This window comes from Chlorocebus sabaeus, chromosome 15 (assembly GCF_047675955.1).
Source record: "Chlorocebus sabaeus isolate Y175 chromosome 15, mChlSab1.0.hap1, whole genome shotgun sequence".
Classification (NCBI taxonomy): Eukaryota; Metazoa; Chordata; class Mammalia; order Primates; family Cercopithecidae; genus Chlorocebus; species Chlorocebus sabaeus.
The window spans coordinates 4,650,442-4,668,918 of record NC_132918.1 but is presented as its reverse complement, the minus strand read 5'-3'; the positions used below and the strand labels follow the sequence as shown (position 1 = coordinate 4,668,918).

The 18,477-nt window shown below is 39.5% G+C and overlaps 1 protein-coding gene across 2 annotated transcripts in view; it reads left to right on the top strand.

The window, feature by feature from the left end:
• Positions 1–18,477, top strand: part of VPS8 (VPS8 subunit of CORVET complex) — a 251,664-nt gene that overhangs the window by 91,431 nt on the left and 141,756 nt on the right. For both annotated transcript variants that reach the window (XM_007971871.3, XM_073023385.1), the window contains exons 25-28: positions 7,899–7,941; positions 9,366–9,438; positions 9,740–9,859; positions 14,998–15,069. In XM_007971871.3, coding sequence (XP_007970062.3) covers positions 7,899–7,941; positions 9,366–9,438; positions 9,740–9,859; positions 14,998–15,069 — 308 coding nt within the window. The remainder of the gene's footprint in view (positions 1–7,898; positions 7,942–9,365; positions 9,439–9,739; positions 9,860–14,997; positions 15,070–18,477) is intronic.

Genomic DNA, 18,477 nt, shown 5'->3' with positions numbered 1-18,477 from the left:
AAGATTATCTTGTGGATTTTGTCCTTTATTTTATTGATATGATCTATTTAATTCTGTATGTTAAGCCAACCTTGCATTCTTGGGATAAATTTCACTTGGTATATAATCTTTTAACTATGTTGCTGGATTCAGTTTGCTACTATTTCTCAAGGATTTGTGTGTCTATATTCATAAGAAATACTGTTCTACAGTTTTGTTTTCTTTTGATATCTTGTTATCAAAAGAATACCAGTGTTGTTATTAGTGTGTCTTGGTATTTTTGCCTCATAGAATGAGTTAGGAAGTATTCTCTCTTATTTTTTGGAAGAGTTTGTGAAGGATTAGTGTTAACTTTTTTAATGTTTGGTAGAATTCAATATGAAGCCATGTGGGCCTGGGCTTTTCTTTATTGGAAGTTTTAACATTATTAGTTGTTTTGGTCTGTTTTGTGCTGCTGTAACAGAATACCTAAGATTGGGTAAGACAAACTTATGTCTTACAGTTCTGGTGGCTGAGAAGTCCAAAATCCAGGTGCTGGCACCTGGTGTCTCGTGAAGGCCTTCTTGCTGTGTCCTCACGTGGCGGAAGTTGGAAGGGCAAGTGGGAACAAACATTGTGTCCTCACTTGACAGAAGAGTGGAAAAATAGTGAACCCAGTCCATCAAGCCCTTTTTTACTACAGCATTAATCCATTCATGAGGGTGGAACCCTCATGACTTAAACACCTCCCCAAAGGCCCCCACCTCCCAGCATTGTTGCACTGGGGATGAAGTTTGCAACACATGAATTGAGTGCCACATTCAGACCATAGCACTAGTTTAGTTTCTTTGTTTGTTGGAGTTTACTCAGATTATCTTTCTTTTTGAGTGTTTCAGTAGTTTTAGTAGTTTTAAAATTTGTAGACATTTGACCATTTCATCTGCATTATCTAATATGTAGGCATATAGTTGTTTATAGTATTCCTTCATAATTCCTTTTTTTTCCTGTAAGGTCAGTAGCGATGTCTCTTTCATTACTAATTTTTGTAATTTGACGCTTCTCTCTTTTTTTAGTTTGCCTAAAGGTTTGTCAGTTTTGTTGATCTTTTCATAGAACCAATTTTGATGTCATGCATTCAACTTTAGTCTATTATTTGCTTTCTTCAGCTCTTTGGGTTAGAAGCTGTTTAGGTAGAGGCTCATATTGTTGATTTGAGGTCTTTGTTGTTTTGTTGTTGTTGTTGTTTTAATTAGGTGTTTACAGCTACAAATATTCCTCTAAGCAATTCGTTTTGGTATGTCGTCTTCATTTTCATTAATCCTAAAGTATTTTATAATTTCTCTTGTCATGTCTTGACTGGTGATTTAGAAGTGTGTTGTCTAATTTCCACCTATGTGAGAATTTCTCACATTTCCTTCTCATACTGATTTCTACTTTTTTTGGGTCAGAAAATGTACTTTTTATGATTTCTATCTTTTAAGAATTTGTTGAGACTTACTTTATGACCTCACATAAGGTCTGTTCTGGAGAATATTCTATGTGCATTTGAGCATAGTAATATGTCGAATGTCTTCTGTTGTTGGGTAGAGTGTTACATAGATGTCTGTAGGGAAATTTAAACTTTCCCTCTGAAACTTTGAGTCTAAGTCTGTTGAAATGAATTAATAATAGATTAGTGGGTAGAAAAAGGCATATACTTTTGTTAACATGCATAAACATGGGGTAATTGAAGGATTATGATGACTTGAAAACCCGAGGAGGTACAGATGCACCCTTTCTTATGGGGTAGAAGGGAGATGGGGAAATAGGCAGTTCTTTTAAGGGATTGAAAATGATTATTAGGGGAATGAATGGACCTGGGAGACAGAAGTTAACTTGTAAAGGATCGTCTTTGGAATTTGAATGATCCAACAATATTTGGATCATTGTTGAGAGCAGACATTATCTTGTGAAAAAGCTTGTAGAGGTGCGATTGTATTCCTTAGGTTTCTTTTCCTCAATAGATAAAGAGATTTCAGGAAAGGGATGGAAGGCAATTAATTGTGTTTTCTTTGGAGGGTCCGGTCTTAAGGTAGATCACATAATGTCAGAGTAGAGCCTATTAACTCAAAATATCTTTAACCTATTAAAGTTACTGAGACCTGTTAACCCAGGCCTCAGTCTATTTAGAAAGTTTATCTTTCCAAGGTTAAGGATGCACCCGTGACACAGCCTCAGTGTCCTAACGACACGTGTCCGAGATGGGCAGCTTGCTTTTATACATTTTAGGAAGAATGAGACATCCATCGATATGTTTAAGATGTACGTTGGTTTAGTCTGGTAAGGCAGGACAACTCGAAGTGAGGGCTTCCAGGTTAGAAGTAGGTCAGAGACAAAAGGTTGCATTCTTTTGAGTCCTTGATCAGCCTTCCAGTGAATACACAATTTAGTCTGGCTCAGTGAATCTCCATTTTTACATAAACAATAGGTCAGAGGAATCAATTAGATATGCATTTGTCTCAGGTGAGCCTCAAAGAGATGACTTTGAGCTCTGTCTGTCCTTTGTCCACAAGGAATTTCCTTGTGGGTAAATTGTGAGGGAGGTATGTAGCTTCTTATCTTTGTAGCTGTCTTATTTAGGGATAGAATGGGATCAGGTTTGCCTGACATTAGTTCCCAGCTTGACTTTTCCCTTTGGCTTAGTGATTTTGGGGTCGCAAGATTTATTTTCCTTTCACAAGTCTCTCCCAGCATATGCTGACCTTGAAGGACCCTTAATTTAAAATAATCTGCATACCATGGTGCCATATTTTGGGGTGAAATTTTCTGGGCTTCTTTGTCTGTTAGGTCTATTTGCTTATAGTTTTGTTCAAGTCTTCTATTTCGTGTTCATCTTCTACTGATTGTTCTATCTGTTTTTGAAAGTGGGATATTGAAGTCTCCAAATATTGTTGAATTGTCCCTCTCTCACTTTAATCCTATCAGTTCTTGCTTCATTTTATCTTGGAATTTTCAGTTCTTTGGCAGGCAGTTTAGAATTCTGCTGTGGCCTTCCGTTCCTGCTTGCACAGAGCTGCAAAGTCAGCCATGGGTTATAAATTAGGGCCTTTGAGAATTTCCCTGGGTATGTGCAAAGCCCTTTATATGCATACACCCTTTTAGAATTCCAGGAATATGTTAGAACTTTTCAAAAGCCCCCGCAGATCTCCCGTTCTCCAGTTTTTCCTTTTAAGGTTTTTGGTGCACCACTTATTAGTCCCAACTACTAACACTGTCTCAGCCCGCTGTAATGTTGAACAATGGCACTGACTGTTTCCACAAATGTCCTGGGGATAGTGCTGTTCCCACAGAGTGAGTTCTGAGTTAGGGCAAAAAAAAGATAAGCCCTGAAAATGGAGCTTTTAAGTAAGCTGCCAGATAGGTCAAGTAGTGACAATTCTCTGAGGATGGGGCATTTGAGGGGCTACAAGATTGACACAGGAATTTTCTCTCGGCCCTTTGCTGGACGTGCAGCAGGGGCACCCTGTCTACTTGGCCTGCTGCGCTCAGCCGCTTGTGGGAGGGAGCACATGAGCAAGCGAGTGTGGGATCTGGCTGGCCACTCCAAGCGCTGACACAGGAGCAAGCTCCATGTGAGGCCCATGGCCTTGAGGGGAACGCAGCAGCACCCAGACAAGGGTGCCCACGACCCTGAAGCCCCAGATGGGGTGTTAGTTTGCTAATTAGCTCTTTCAGTTTTACCATCCACAGCCTGATGGAAGGCAGCATGTTAGCAATTGGTCGGCCCCTAGCCCCATTGTGTGGGGTGGCTGCCCTTTGCCAGCGAAGGCAAAAGGCCAGTGTAACAGCCTTTCTGGGTACCTGCACTTGGCTCCCCAGCTCTTGTCCAGCATCCAAGAAGAATGAGGATACGCTGACAATTGAAGAGTGAGCAAGGTGGGGAGTTTTATTGAGTGACGAAATGGCTTTCTGCAGAGAGGGGATGCGGGGGTGGTCCCGCTACCCAAGGGCGGGAAAGTCCCCTCAATGTGGTGAGTCTGGGGCTACTATGGGCTCAGAATAGGGGAGGGGCAGGCCATAGCAGTATTGGAAAAGGCAACATTCAATTGGTTAAAAGACATTATTCAGAAAGAATCAACTGGGAGAGGATGTGCAAACAGAAACAGAAGTTCTCACTCCATGTTGCAGATTTCATCCAGGACCAGTAATCTGGTCTTTGCTTGAAGGTGGGGTTTCACGAGGGACCCGCCCCTATCTGCCTAGGCATTTGGCTGCCTCCTGTCGCTATCAAACCTGCTGTGTTCTACTTGTTTTCACAGCTGCCCAAGTTGTAAGGCAATATTGATTTTCAAAACTACAGTAGAGCTGGAGAAAGGGAGATGGCAATACATAAAGTTAAAACTCTAAAATTCACTGGTCTTCCTGAGATTCAGGCATTTTTCTGAATAAATATTCCTCAGATTATGGCAAATTTTTAGTTAATTTCAAGAGTTCTGAAAAAGCCGATTTGACAGTTTTTACCAGTATTTGTATTGCTTTTATGGAGGAGATTTTTGCAGGTCCTTACCCCACCACTTCTGAGGTCTGTTTCTCTGGGTTTTGACTGTGTTCTGTTTGGTCTTTTTTCCTCTCTGTTTTTCACCTTGGATGATTTCTATTCTCTTCCTTCAGATTCATTTGCTCTTAACTCCTTCATGTCAATTCAACTGTTAAATCTGCTCAGTGATTTTTTATTTTCAACAGTTATATTTTTCAGTCTAATTTCCATTTAGTTCTTGTTTCTGTTTTCTCTGCTGCAACTCTTCATTTATCTGTTGAAATTTTCATGCACTGAAACCATTTCTTTTACTTAAGGATAATTATAATAGTGCTTTAAAATCTTTGCTTGTTCTCACATTTTGTTCATCTCAGGACTGGATTCGATTCACTTTTAAGAAAAATATGTTTTATTTTCACGGTTTTTCATGTTGGGTAATTTTGGACTGTATCTGGATATTATGAATGTTACATCGTGTGGAGAGTATGCGTTCTCCAGTGAATATTTTTCTCCGTTGTTTATTTTTCACCACTGAGTATTGTTTTCCATTGTTTTATCAGATAATTTTCTTGGTGGGCTTGAACTGCAAACTCTCTCTCTTGTGCAGCTGCAGTCTCTCCTCAGGTCATTTCTGGATGGCTGATCTGCTTTGATTCTGATCCACACGCATGGTTCAGGGGTCAGTCAGTGATGAGGGTAGATAGACTTTGGGGATCCTTCCTCTTTCTCGTTCCTTTGCAAGATTCTCCTAATTTTTAAACTGTGTATGTTTCTTAACTTCACGTTTCCCTTGCCAGAAGGATTGTTGCTTTTTCCGTGATGGCCTCCAGCTCTGCTATGCTTGCCACACAGACAGCACTTAGACCTGGGCCGAAAGCCACAGGTGGTAATTTACTTGTACAGCTAACTCCCGATCGCTGCTTCTCCAAGTGAAGGAACTCTCCACCAGAGCCCATGTGCTTCTCTCCTCACTCCAAAACCTTCAGAGAGGGAGCTCCATTCTTGATCCTGGTTTTTTGTCTTTGACTAAGCTGCTTTGAGTCTTTTTTCTGCGTGCTGGTTTAGTAAATGGATCCTCTCCAGGTGTGGGCAGACAGTTTGGGGATCTCCTCTTTGATTCTTTCACTTTTGGGATTCCCCAACTCCCTTCCGTATTCATGGTTTCCTGACCTCACTTTTCCGATCCCCCGCCCTCACCCCCGTGCCAGGGAGATTAGGGCCTTTCCATGCCTCCCTGTGTATCCGATCCCCCGCCCCCACCCCCGTGCCAGGAAGGTTAGGGGCTTTGTATGCCTCCCTATGTGTGCAGTTCAGAGTACGCTTACTCAGGGACAGGCCAGCAGGAAGAACAGTGTGACTGCCTGTCTCTCCTACCCCAGATGAGGCTGAAGTCCCCACCAGCTCATGCTTGTGCTCACTCCCCAGTAACTCATTAGTAACTTCAGGTAGTTCCTTTCTGTATGATGTCCAGGTTTTGTCATTTTTTTACTATAAGGGTGGGGGTGGGGGAGTCATTTGATAGTCTTCCTGTACCTGATAGTAGCCCTGAACCTAATCTTTTTGAAGCAAATTTGAAAATTGCCTTTCACATCTATATCTACCAGAAACGAAAGTGGAGAATTAAAATGTGTGAATGGAAGTGATGATCTTTTATAATGAAAAGCTGTCTAAAAGAAGATATTGGGAAGAGAAAGGTTGTAGAAAATTAAGTACTATGTCAGTTCATTTCAGCAATTTACTAATTACCTACTTATGTGCCAGACACTATACTCGATGCTAGAAATACAGAAATGTCACAGACTCTGCTCATAAGAAGCTCACAGTAGTGGAATAATGGAGATGGGTAGGTTAAACAAATACATTTAACTCTCGCTAGGAATATCATGAGCTAGATATATTCTACCTGAGATTTCTAGCAAGAAAGGTGTGTAAATTAAAAAATGTCTGAGACAAGTCTCAATCAGTTTAGAGGCTTATTTTACCATGGTTGAGGACACACTGGGAGAAAGAGACACAAGCTACAGTAGGATCTTCAGCTTGTGCTTTTTCCACAGAGGATTTCGAGAACTTCAGTGTTTAAAGATTAGAGAGGGGGCAAGAGGGAAAAGAGGAACACTTAATTATGTATTTGTCTCATGCTCAGTAAATCTGCATTTTACAGAAGGTAAAGTAAACATAGAATAGAGGAAGAAGTCAAATATGCATTTGTCTTGGGATGGGCTGAGGAATAATTTCTAGTCTTATCTTTGTCCAGTGCTTGTGAACATCAGCTATTAATTTACATCATCAGGGTGAGGGAGGCCAGCTGGGGAGACATGGCCTTCTATCTTGCAACAATCTGTTTAGGAACCAAAGGGAGCCAGATTTTTCGTTTGTTTGTTTTTGTTTTTGTTTTTTACATGACTCAGTTCCGAAGCTTAACTTTTCCTTTTGGCATAGTGAGTTTGGGGTCCTGAGACTTTATTTTTCTTTCACTGGTGTTTATCTAGTTATCCAATAAACATTAAGTTGTTATGCCATGCAGGTGATGATCACCATGTGTCATACTAGTTGATTTGAATCAAATAACATTTGGAACAGAAGCAAAATGTAATTATTCATACATTTGGAGCAATTCAAGTTTACATGCACTAACAACATTGCAGATTTTGAGTATTTGTGAAAGATTACTGATAAAGTTAAAGGCATACACTTGATTGCATTATATCCAGGATTCATATATCAAAAATAGAAACTACAGCTCTTCATTATTGCCAACCACAGATTCCCATCATCTGTGCGCTATGGGCGTTCTCAGTCACTTCACCCTGTTGATGCTCCTGCTCCATTCTGTGTTGCCCTTGACCCCTTGGCTTCATACTTTGTCATATTATCTTTCTGATTTCTTTAGTCAAAGAACAGGCTCGCATCACAAGATGGCAGAATCTTACATTTTTTTGTAACTTAGAATAGAAAGGGCCCTAAAGATCATTTAGTTTAATTCTGTTACTTTAAACATTTGGGAACAATGGCCTTTTCAGCCCTAGAGCACTGTGGGTGGTGAAAGTCCATATTACAAATAAGAAGACAGTATGGTTATGCCTTAATTAATTGGTTCTGATGTACAGTTCATCAACTCATTGCCTGCCCTACACCTTCCCTTGGTCCCAAGTTAGTGGTTAGGCCAACAATACATAGATCTCTACCCTCAGATCTATTCCTTCTACATCTATCTTTAAATAGCTTATATTGCTCTTATCTGTGACAAGAATCTGATGGAAACTCAAAAGCTAATAAAGTGGTCTTATCTCAACTTCCTGTTATTTGGGAATATATTTACCTCACTGTAAATGCCAAGTTTTGTTTTTTTGTTTCTACATAAAGATTATTTTTCTGAAAAGGTTTTGAGAGAAAATTGCTGAAGATACTTCTCTTTCTATTTTAGATGAACAAGTTGTTATGGGCAATAAGCTTCTTGTATATATTAGGTAAGATCATTTTCCTTATTCATCTGCATGTATGTTCTTCCTATATTTCTCCTATATTTTTAGAGATACTATGATCTCTTATCTATATAGTACTTTTCATTTTTCACAATTTTATGTAGAGCAGTGGTTCTCAGCCATGGATGATTCTGTCTCCTACTCCCTGGAGATGTTTGGCAACATCTGGAGACATTTTTGGTTGTTATAACTGGGGCTAGAGAGGGGTGCTACTGGTCTCTAGTGGGCAGAGGCCAAGGATGCTGCTAAGCAGCATACAATGCACACAGTAGTCCCCACTACAAAGAATTATCTGGCCCGAAATATCAGTAGGGCTGAGGTTGAGAAACTTTGGTGTTGAAATCCAGGTTTTTTACGTTTACTAGCGACAACTATGTGGGATGTGTGTTGTGTCTATATATGAGGACAAGAGACTTGTTCAGATCACGAAAAAGTTAGTAACAGAGGTAAAACTAGAATGTTCATCCCCTGACTTCTGGAGCAGGGTTCATTCCAGTAGACTGTGCCAGCTCAGAATTGAGCCCTGATAGAACTTTTAGGTAGACGGCTATTTGGCAGGAAGGTGGCAGAACCTAGCAGAATGTCATTTTAGCTCATATCTAACGTCAGAGTTAACTTTGAAACCTGTTTCACACTTGTTACATTGATTTTTTAGTGTGAAAGAAATATGCATTTACTTAGTGCTTTATCATCTGTACTTTAAACTCTTCAAAATATGCTGGTGTCCAGTTGTCTCCAATCTAACACTGAAAATTTTAGTTCAAAAATGTTTAAAATTTGCCCCATCCCCACCTCCAAAAATAGAAAGAAGGTAGACATGTTCAGATGACATTTGTAGTAATTCAACTCACAAGGCAAGTCTTTAGCCATGAAGAAGGTTTGATTTGGAGGTAAAACTGTAGGGTAAATTTCTCTTCAGATTCTAACTCTCCCTGGTTTGTCCTGTCGCAGACATTTTCCAGACATTTAGCCTAGCTCTTTCCCCATCTTTAATACCATTGTTAGAGCCCCTGGTTTAACAGTATCTGAGAATGCCAGGCTTCTGACAGGTTTATCGTAGTATAATGGTGCCATTAGGCACCATCTTTCTAGACGCTGGGTATGAGGCCTTTAGAAGTCTGTCTTCATTCCTTCTTGTCCCTTTAATAGAGCATTGGTTTTTCTTAGGAAACATATGAAGAAATGAAAGCTCCTCCTCAGTCACAGGATGCATTACCTCACCCCCCTATCTGTTGCCCACGTTTTCTAAACTGGGTGTCATCTTGACCTGCTTTGGAACTTGACCTGACAAAAGCTGAGCCTACTTAACAAATTGAACTAGTATCTCAAGTTTGAGAAACAACATGTTACTCGCTTGAAAGTTATCTGCTTTACAAGTCACCAGATCCATTCTCATTCTTTTCTTCCAGCTGTTGTCTAGCAGGTCGTGCCTATCCCCTTGGTGACATCCCTGAAGATCTTGTTCCCTTGGTTAAAAACCAGGTTGGTACTATTTTCATAGCCTTTTGACTGTTCTTCCTCTCTTGTTAAGATGCACTGAAGACAAATTGCACTTGAGGCTTCCACGTGGGTCAGGAGCTATTGCCTGTTACAGGAGAGAACTTACACACTGTTACTAAAGTCAATAATTAGAGCTGAGAGAGAATTTAAGAGAGAACTTAAAATATAGTAGCAATTTAAACTGAATTCAGCCTGCCTTTATTTTATCCAAATGGAAATCACTGCTTCAGCAGGATACTTTGTAAGGTGAGAAAATAATCAACTTTTTTTTTCCAACTTGCAGGTTTTTGAATTTCTAATTCGCCTGCATTCAGCAGAGGCTTCTCCTGAGGAAGAAATCTATCCTTACATTCGGACTTTGCTACATTTTGACACAAGAGAATTTCTCAATGTATTGGCACTGGTAAGAGATAGTCTTATTTTGAGGTGTTTTCAAAGAAGACAGAGCAGTAATTTTTTGGTGGGGCGCGGTGGCTCAACGCCTGTAATCCCAACACTTTGGCAGGCCGAGGTGGGCAGATCACCTGAGGTCAGGAGTTCCAGACCAGCCTGGCCAACATGGCGAAACCCCATCTCTACTAATAATACAAAACTTAGCCGGGCATGGCGGCGGGCGCCTGTAATCCCAGCTACTTAGGAGGCTGAGGCACGAGAATTGCTTGAACCTGGGAACCGGAGGTTGCAGTGAGCTGAGGTTATGCCATTGCACTCCAGCCTGGGCTACAAAGAGAGACTCTGTCTCAAAAAAAGAAAAAAGACAAAGCAATATTTTTTAATAGAAAAATCATAATTATTATGCAGGTATAGATTTTATGCACTAGCAGTAAGTCAGGGTTTCAAATGTTTAATTTTGTTGCGCCACCCATTTTTTTTCCTCTAGTTCCTTGCCTTCCTCCCTTCCTCCCCTCTTCCTCCCTCCCTCCTTCTACCCCTCCCACCTTCCATCCCTCTCTCCTTCTCTTTCTTTCTCCCTCTCTCTCTAACACACACTCATCAAAAAGTTAAGGAGAACTGAGTTAGATGTAGTGCATCTTTGATTTCATAAATTATATTGCCTGGCATACTAAATATGGAAGGGAGATGTTGAAGGAGATGTGGTAGTGATGATAGTAAAAATAGCTGGAGTTGAAATGGAACATGGAAGCTTTTTGCTGAAAAAACACCCTTATACATGTTCAATTAGGGATGAATATGTACAATTTGGGTGAGCCAGGTTGTCTGTGAAAATGCCTCTGGGGAACAATTAGATAAAACATAATATATCTTCCGAATTAAATAGTATTGTAGTTGTTTTTTGAAAAACTTTTGATATTATGGAAAATGCTTATATTATAGCGTTTAGCGAAAGTAGCAGGCACACAAATATGCAAAACACACATATACACAGTATTTGGAGAAAAAAAGGATGGAAATACACCTAAATATTAATAGTGATTCACTCTGTGAGATGAAGCAAATTTCCCTAATAAGCATATACTACTTTTATAAATTGAATTATATAAATATAATAAACTATTATTTTAAAACGGTAAGTACTCATGAGAAGGTTATTATCATTTGAATTGGTTTAATTTGAAAATCTGACATCAGAAGTAATAACTTTAATTGCATAGAACGAAGGGAAGGAGAAACTTAGAAGTCAGATGTAGTTGGTTTAGGAAATTTTAAATGTCCAGAGGGGAACATAAAGGTAGTTGGTGACTGGCACATAGGAAAAAAAGAAACAGGAAGTGATGGGGGAGAAAGAGTGTTAGAGAAAACAAAGAACTTAATGTAATTCTTATTTCTTTAAGGGCTGTGGTAGCACCGAAACACATGTGGAATTATGCTGATGTCTGAATTATGACACTGGGATTTATAGTAAGGCTGCAAAACAATCTCTGATTTGTTTGACAAAAATTTGAGTGCATGGCGTATCCCACGTACTATCCTCATTAGGGCATGCAGCCTTGGCTAACAAGATATAAACTTTGCTTTTGTGGAGGAAAAGGATCCAGACTTGTAGATAAATAATTATAGCGCAGTGTAATACATGCCTTAGGGGAAGTACAGGATGCTATAGGAACACTTAATGAGGGGCACCTAATGGAGCGTTAGGGAATGTTTCTTAGATAAAATGGTGTCTACACTGAGTCTGAATAGAAGTTAGTCAGGGGAAGGGTAGGAAAAAATATTGTAGGCAGAGGGCTGAATATGTAAAAAGGCCTGGAAATGAGACAGAGCAACGAGTATTCAAGTAATTGAAAAAAATTCAATATAGCTGCATCTTTTAAGTATAAGGAGAAGTGCAGAGAGAAACAAATCCAGAGAGGCAGGCAGATAACGAGTTTTGTAACCTGCAGTAAAAAATCTGGACTTCCTTCCCTTCCTTCCTTCCCTCCCTCTCTCCCTCCCTCCCTCCCCCCCTTCCCTCCTTCCCTTCTTTCCCTCCCTTCTTTCCTTCCCTCTCTCCCTCCCTCCCTCCTTCCCTCTCTCCCTCTCTCCTTCCCTCCTTCCCTCATTTTTGAGGTGGAGCTTTGCTCTTGTCTCCCAGGCTAGAGTGCAATGGCACGGTCTTAGCTCACTGCAACCTCTGCCTCCCAGGTTCAAGTGATTTTCCTGCCTCAGCCTCCCCAGTAGCCAGGATCATAGATGCGCATCACCATGCCTGGCTAATTTTTGTATTTTTAGTAGAGACGGGGTTTCACCATGTTGGCCAAGATGGTCTGGATCTCCTGACCTCAGATGATCTGCCCACCTTGATCTCCCAAAGTGCTGGGATTACAGGCATAAGCCACCACCCCTGGCCATAATTTGGACTTTATACTACAGCAGTTGGTAGCCATTGAAGCCTTTTAGGAAGGAAAATATATTAATTTTATACTTTAAAAACATTCCCTCTGACTCTTGTGTCTTAGTCAGTTTGAGCTGCTATAACAAAATGCCATAGATTGGGTGGCTCACAAACAACAGAAATGTATTTCTCACAGTTCTAGAGTCTGGGAAGTCCAAGATCAAGGTGCTGGCAGATTCTGTTGGTTTAGGCACACCTCCGAGAGGCTTACCTCCTAAAACCATCACATTGGTGATAGGTTCTCTTTTTTTTTTTTTTTTTTTTGAGACAGAGTCTTGCTCTGTCGCCCAGGCTGGAGTGCAGTGACCGGATCTCAGCTCACTGCAAGCTCCGCCTCCCAGGTCTACGCCATTCTCCTGCCTCAGCCTCCTGAGTAGCTGGGACTACAGGCGCCCGCCACCTCACCCGGCTAGTTTTTTGTATTTTTTTTAGTAGAGACGGGGTTTCACCGTGTTAGCCAGGCTGGTCTCGATCTCCTGACCTCGTGATCCGCCCATCTCGGCCTCCCAAAGTGCTGGGATTACAGGCTTGAGCCACCGCGCCCGGCTTGGTGATAGGTTCTCAACATGAATTTGGGGGCATACAAATGGATTGAAATGAGATAAGATGGAGGCAGGGAGATCTGTTAGTAAATTTTGTAGTAATCTAAATAGAAGATAATGGTGGCTTAAATTAGGGCAGTGACAGTGGGGATACCGAGATGTGAAAGGATTTGAAAGATATTTTAAGAGGCAAATCAGCTTCATAAAGAAGAAGAATCTGTGATGGAGGCCACATGTAGCCCCAAAGCCAGAAATATTTACTGTCTGGCTCTTTACAGAGAATGTTGACCCCTGGATTAGGAGTTAGCTTGCCATCATTATTTTACAGAAACCCCATAGTAATTTGTAAAGTACTACAGAAATAATTTTTAATGTCCAAATGCACAGATGACTTACAACTTGGGTTTTAGGTCTACCTTTGTACTTCAGAAACTGTAATTCTCCATTAGGACATCTTTGCATATTAGTCCTCTAGTAAACATCCATAGTTAAAAGCATTTTCGTGGGATGATAATAGTCTAACAATGTGCCATTTTGGTGGCAGATGTTAACTACCACCAAAATAGTCATGAAGCATATCATAATATTCACACCGTAGTGTATTACCAGTTAATTATGTTCACAGAATCAAACTATCAGTGTCTGTTTCAAAGGAGTGACTACGTGCTGCCAAAAGGAAAATGGTGAAGGAAATTCTTTTTTACTTGCTGTCACTGCTGTATTTTTAAAATGCATGTGTTAATTCTCCATGGTTTTGTTTTTTAGTTGAATAGCACTTGTATTAGCAGATGGTACTTTCCCTTTGTACCTGTAGAGTGATATCTCACTTTAGCAGGCAGGGATGGGTGTCTATGTATGTGTGTGTTTGTTGTTCTCATGAATCCGAAGATAGAACTGAGAGAGACTTTGTAGTCCGTCTTCCTGTCTTCAGTCAGAGTCATATTTAACCCACATATACATCAGAATAACTTCTATTTGAGCCTTCCACAGTGAGTTCCTACAGTCTCCTTGGTAACTCGTTTCAGCATTTCCCAGCTACCTGGCAGTAAAGCAGACTAGCTAAAAAAAAAAAAGTTGAGAATATTTTGTTTTTCTGTGCATCAAGCAGGAGAAGAAAGGGAAGGACATGCTAATAAGAGAACAGCTTGAACAAAGGTGCTTTGGAGAAATTGGGGGAAATTCAGGCCCATTTGAAGAACAGTAATTACTCTTGTTTGAACAGGACTATGATGTCTTGAAAGTTCATGGCTGTTAAATTCCTTTTTATTTTTAGTCTACTGGGACAATGTGTAGTTCATTTTCTTGTTTCAAGGAAATAGCAATAAATTAGCGCTACATGGATTTAAACATTTCTCAGAATCAAATGAACTAAGTGAAAACCATAGGAACGATCTTTAAGTCTTTCATCATTCTTACTGTTCAGTAAAAATTTCCATTTCAATTTTTTGATAGTGGACATAATCTCATTTTCTTCACATATACTATACTACTTTTTTTGTGACATGCTATTATATACTGACAAGCAGAATCTGGTATTGTAATTTATTGTGATGCATATTATATTCAAAGTATTTTGGCTCTGCTTGATCAGTTACATAAAATGAAAGTTGCCATAGTTGGCAGTGTTTTGAGATCAGTAAGTAGGCTTGATAATTTTAACTTTTTTACCATAATAATTTTTTTTAATGCTATCTTTGGACATCATTTTTCTTAATTGTCATGAAAATTATGAAAGTTATTTTTATGACAGTTAATAAACTGGGTCTTAGTTATTTCCAGATAACATAGACTGAATGATGGCTGAACATGTAGTATTTTATCCCTCTGTTCTCAAACCTTTGCTCCCAAATTACCTCTTTTCATTAGTGTTATCTCTCTCTCTTTTTTCTCTTTTTTTCTTATGGACTTTGCCTTCCTTCCTTTCTCAAATTCTTCTTTGTGATTTTTTTTTTAAGTCTCAGAGTACTGTGCAATATTAAATACCGTAGCTTCCTACTTGACTCACTAAAAATAACGTCACTCAAGGTGTATAAGACAAAAACTAATGAGGAATAGTTATCTTATTTGGGAAATTACTTGGATTTTACTAACAAGAATTTGATAACTTGTTTTCTTCTACAGTGTGCAAATAATAATTACTTTTAAACATTTATTTCTCCCTTTTAGACTTTTGAAGATTTTAAAAATGACAAGCAAGCTGTGGAATATCAACAGCGAATTGTGGATATTTTGTTGAAAGTAAGTATTCAAAGAATACATGTCTTTATATGATATTTATATTAAGATAGTTGAGTTGTTTTATAGCAGGTTATAAAATCTTGTTAAGTGGTTTCTTGGACTCATATCTTAAAATTTTATTATGGTGTCTTTGTCCTCAAGAACTGAATTAAGTACTAATCATTTATTTAAAAAAATTTTTAGTGTATGTTAGCTTTAGACTGGGGACCAGAATAGAGAGCACTACTGTGAGAAAGACATATGGTGATAATTGCTATATTAGTATGATTACATGTAATAATAGAGACTAACTTCAAAGTGCTTTGAGAAAACAATGTGAAGAATCTTCCTCTGTCTCATACCAACTTCACTTTGTTGCTAAGGCAGTGCCATATTCTGTCATGGCACTGAGATGTTGGATGACACTTAAGAATGATCTGAGGCACAGAGAAATGATCATCCCAGTATAAATCTAATTAGATTCAGCAGAAAGCTATTTTGAGATTGATGCTGTTGTTAATGAAGAATGCAGGGAAAGGTTCTTTTCTTTTCCGTCTGCATGACTTCAGGCAGGCCAGTTTCCTCTTGTAGTTGAAAGCTTAGAGTTTTTATTTTGTTCATTTGACTGTAAAATAGAGTTTTCTTTCTTTTAATGTTGAATTATTTTGGACAAGAGACCAGAATTCAAGTGTTTTCTAGTTGTACATAACATCAAAATATTACATTTATACTCATTCTGTATAATTTCCAAAGCATACTTATATACATTATTTCTTTTGTGCTATCAGTTAATATTAATTTAACCTTGTAAGACAGGCAGTGATGATTATGAGAACAGGATTGCTAACCTGTCAGATAATGCTAGTTTGATTCAGATGGCTAATATGGAGAATTTTCACCTAGATTTATTCCCAATCTTGTCCTCCTTTAATTTGTGATCTTGCCTTTCTTCTACCTAATATTCTTCTGTGGCTTCCTATTGGTCATTTAGAATTAAGTTCTGCTGTGAGTGAGAGAAAACTCAAAATAACAGTAGTTTAATTGTGGTAGGAATTAATTTTTCTCATAGAAGTCTGGAAGTAGGCAACCTGGTCTAGTAGAGTGACTTCATAAACTTCTCAGGGACGCAGATTCCTTCTGTCTTAGTATTACACTTAGTATATGATTTCTGTCTTTCCATCCAGAATGGCTGCTGAGGCTCCTGCCATTACCTCTGCATTCTAGCCATGTAGAAAAAAATGAAGAAACAAAGAAAATGTTCCCTCTCCTTAAGGAAACTTCTTAAAAGCTGTGTAATACAATTCTGCTTACACCATATGAGGCCCCTTAGTTGGTGGGGGAGATGGAGAAACATTGTCTGTATTCTTGGTAACCATGTGCTTAGCTAAACATGAGGAGTTCTGGTTTTTTTTCTTCTCCTTCTTCCTCCTCTCCTCCTCCTCCTCCTCCTCCTCCCCCTTCTCCTCCTTCTCCTCCTCCTCCCCCCCCTCCTCCTCCCCCTCCTTCTGCTCTTCTTCTTCCTCCTCCTCCTCCTTCTTCTTCCTTCTTCTTCCTTCTTTTTCTTCTTTCTTCCCTCCTCCTCCTCCTCCTCCCCCTCCTCCCCCTCCTCCTCCTCCTTTTTGAGACTGAGTTTTGCTCTGTTGCCCAGGCTAGAGTGCAGTGGCATGATCTCAGCTCCCTACACCCTCCACCTCCTGGCTTTGAGCGATTCTCCTGCCTCAGCCTCCAGAGTAGCTGGAATTAGAGGCACCTGCCACCATACCCAGCTAATTTTTGTATTTTTAGTAAAGACGGGGTTTTCACCATGTTGGCCAGGTTAGTCTCAAACTCCTGACCTCAGGTAATCTGCCTGCCTCAGCCTCCCAAAGTGCTGGGATTACAGGTGTGAGCCACTGTGCCCAGCCTTGAGGAATTCTGTTTCTAAGGAAGGAAGACTAGATGTTGGAGCATAAGTAATAGTTTCTGCCATACCCTTCTAAACTGTTGAATATCCAAGATCCCTCTATATTTTCTGGTCCTGACTAGGTCTCTATAACTGGTCCCTTCTCTCATCCACTTCGTCATCCTTCCCCACACACCTTGTATTATGTACCCTCAACCATATTAAATTATTAGAATTCACTAGACTCTCTGTGGTGTGTTCATGGTTTATGTTCTTTGCAAGGGTTTTCTTTCAGCCTGTCATGCCTTTTCCTTTCCTTTCACTGACTGGCAAGGTCCTAATCATTTTCCAAGACTTAACTGAAATATCATCTATGAGAAACTCTTTTGAACGCTCTCCCACACATCTAGGTTGATTAGTTGCTCCTTGTCTGTGCTCAGCCAACACTTTATGCTTCAGTTAGCACACTGTAGTGTCATATTTACATATTTTCTTATCTGTCTTATCTAGACTTGAGCTTCTTGAATGTAGAGACTGAGGATTATTCTAATTATTATTATTATCATTATATTTGGTCATTGTTTTAGCCTGCCTAGAACAGATCCAGCACAATGCCTGTAACCCAGTAGGTGTCAGGTAAACGTAAGTTGGTTAAATTGCAATTTGAGTTTAAAACTATACTAAATTGGAAGAGTAATCCAAATGAAGAGAAAACTCCACAAGTACTTGACTATTCCTGTTGGTGACTTGCCATTCTTGTATGTTGTCTTGATAGTGTTTACCTTGGGTCAGTGAAGAATGAGCTTTGGAGATTATTTTTCTCATTTCTAGTGCTAGAGATATGCTAATTGGTTAAAGTGTACTTGTGAGGGAGCCAGTGAGAGGAGGAGTATAGGCAGTGACCAGAGAACAGGCCAGTGGGTGTTATCATGTGTGCTGAATGGCTGCAGACAGAGAGGAAACATCTATTAATTTGTGACTTCTTACATTGCCTGGAAAATTTGTAAGCATGGTCTCTGAAAGAGGCCAAAGAAGAAATGGAAAGGAAATGGCCTTTTGTAGGATAATAACCAATTAGACACTCGTTGAGGTGATGAGGGACTTCTTTTATATATATATATATATATATATATATATATATATATATATATATATATATGATAGAGTTTTTATAACTTGAAATACCCACATATTCTAATAATGAGTATGCACTTGGCAAGCAATGATTACTGGACTAAAAGCAAAAAGGGTAAAAGAAAGGGATGTAAGAGGAAGTAGGTCAAAAGCTAGGGAATGTTGTATAATGGGAGAAACCTGGTGCTTTATCTTTGTGTGGAGGATGGAAGGAGGGAACTCGGAACTTTTTGGTAGATGTGTGAGGGTACTATACCCTAATTTGTTGTAGAGTTGCCCCCATGAACTCAGCTTGCCCAAAACAGTACGTGGTCTTCCCTCCCCCACTTCTGTATTCTCTCTGTTAATAGCATCATTATCCCACCTGCCAATCAGGCTCAAAGTCTGTCCTTTTTCATTGCTCCTTGAACCAC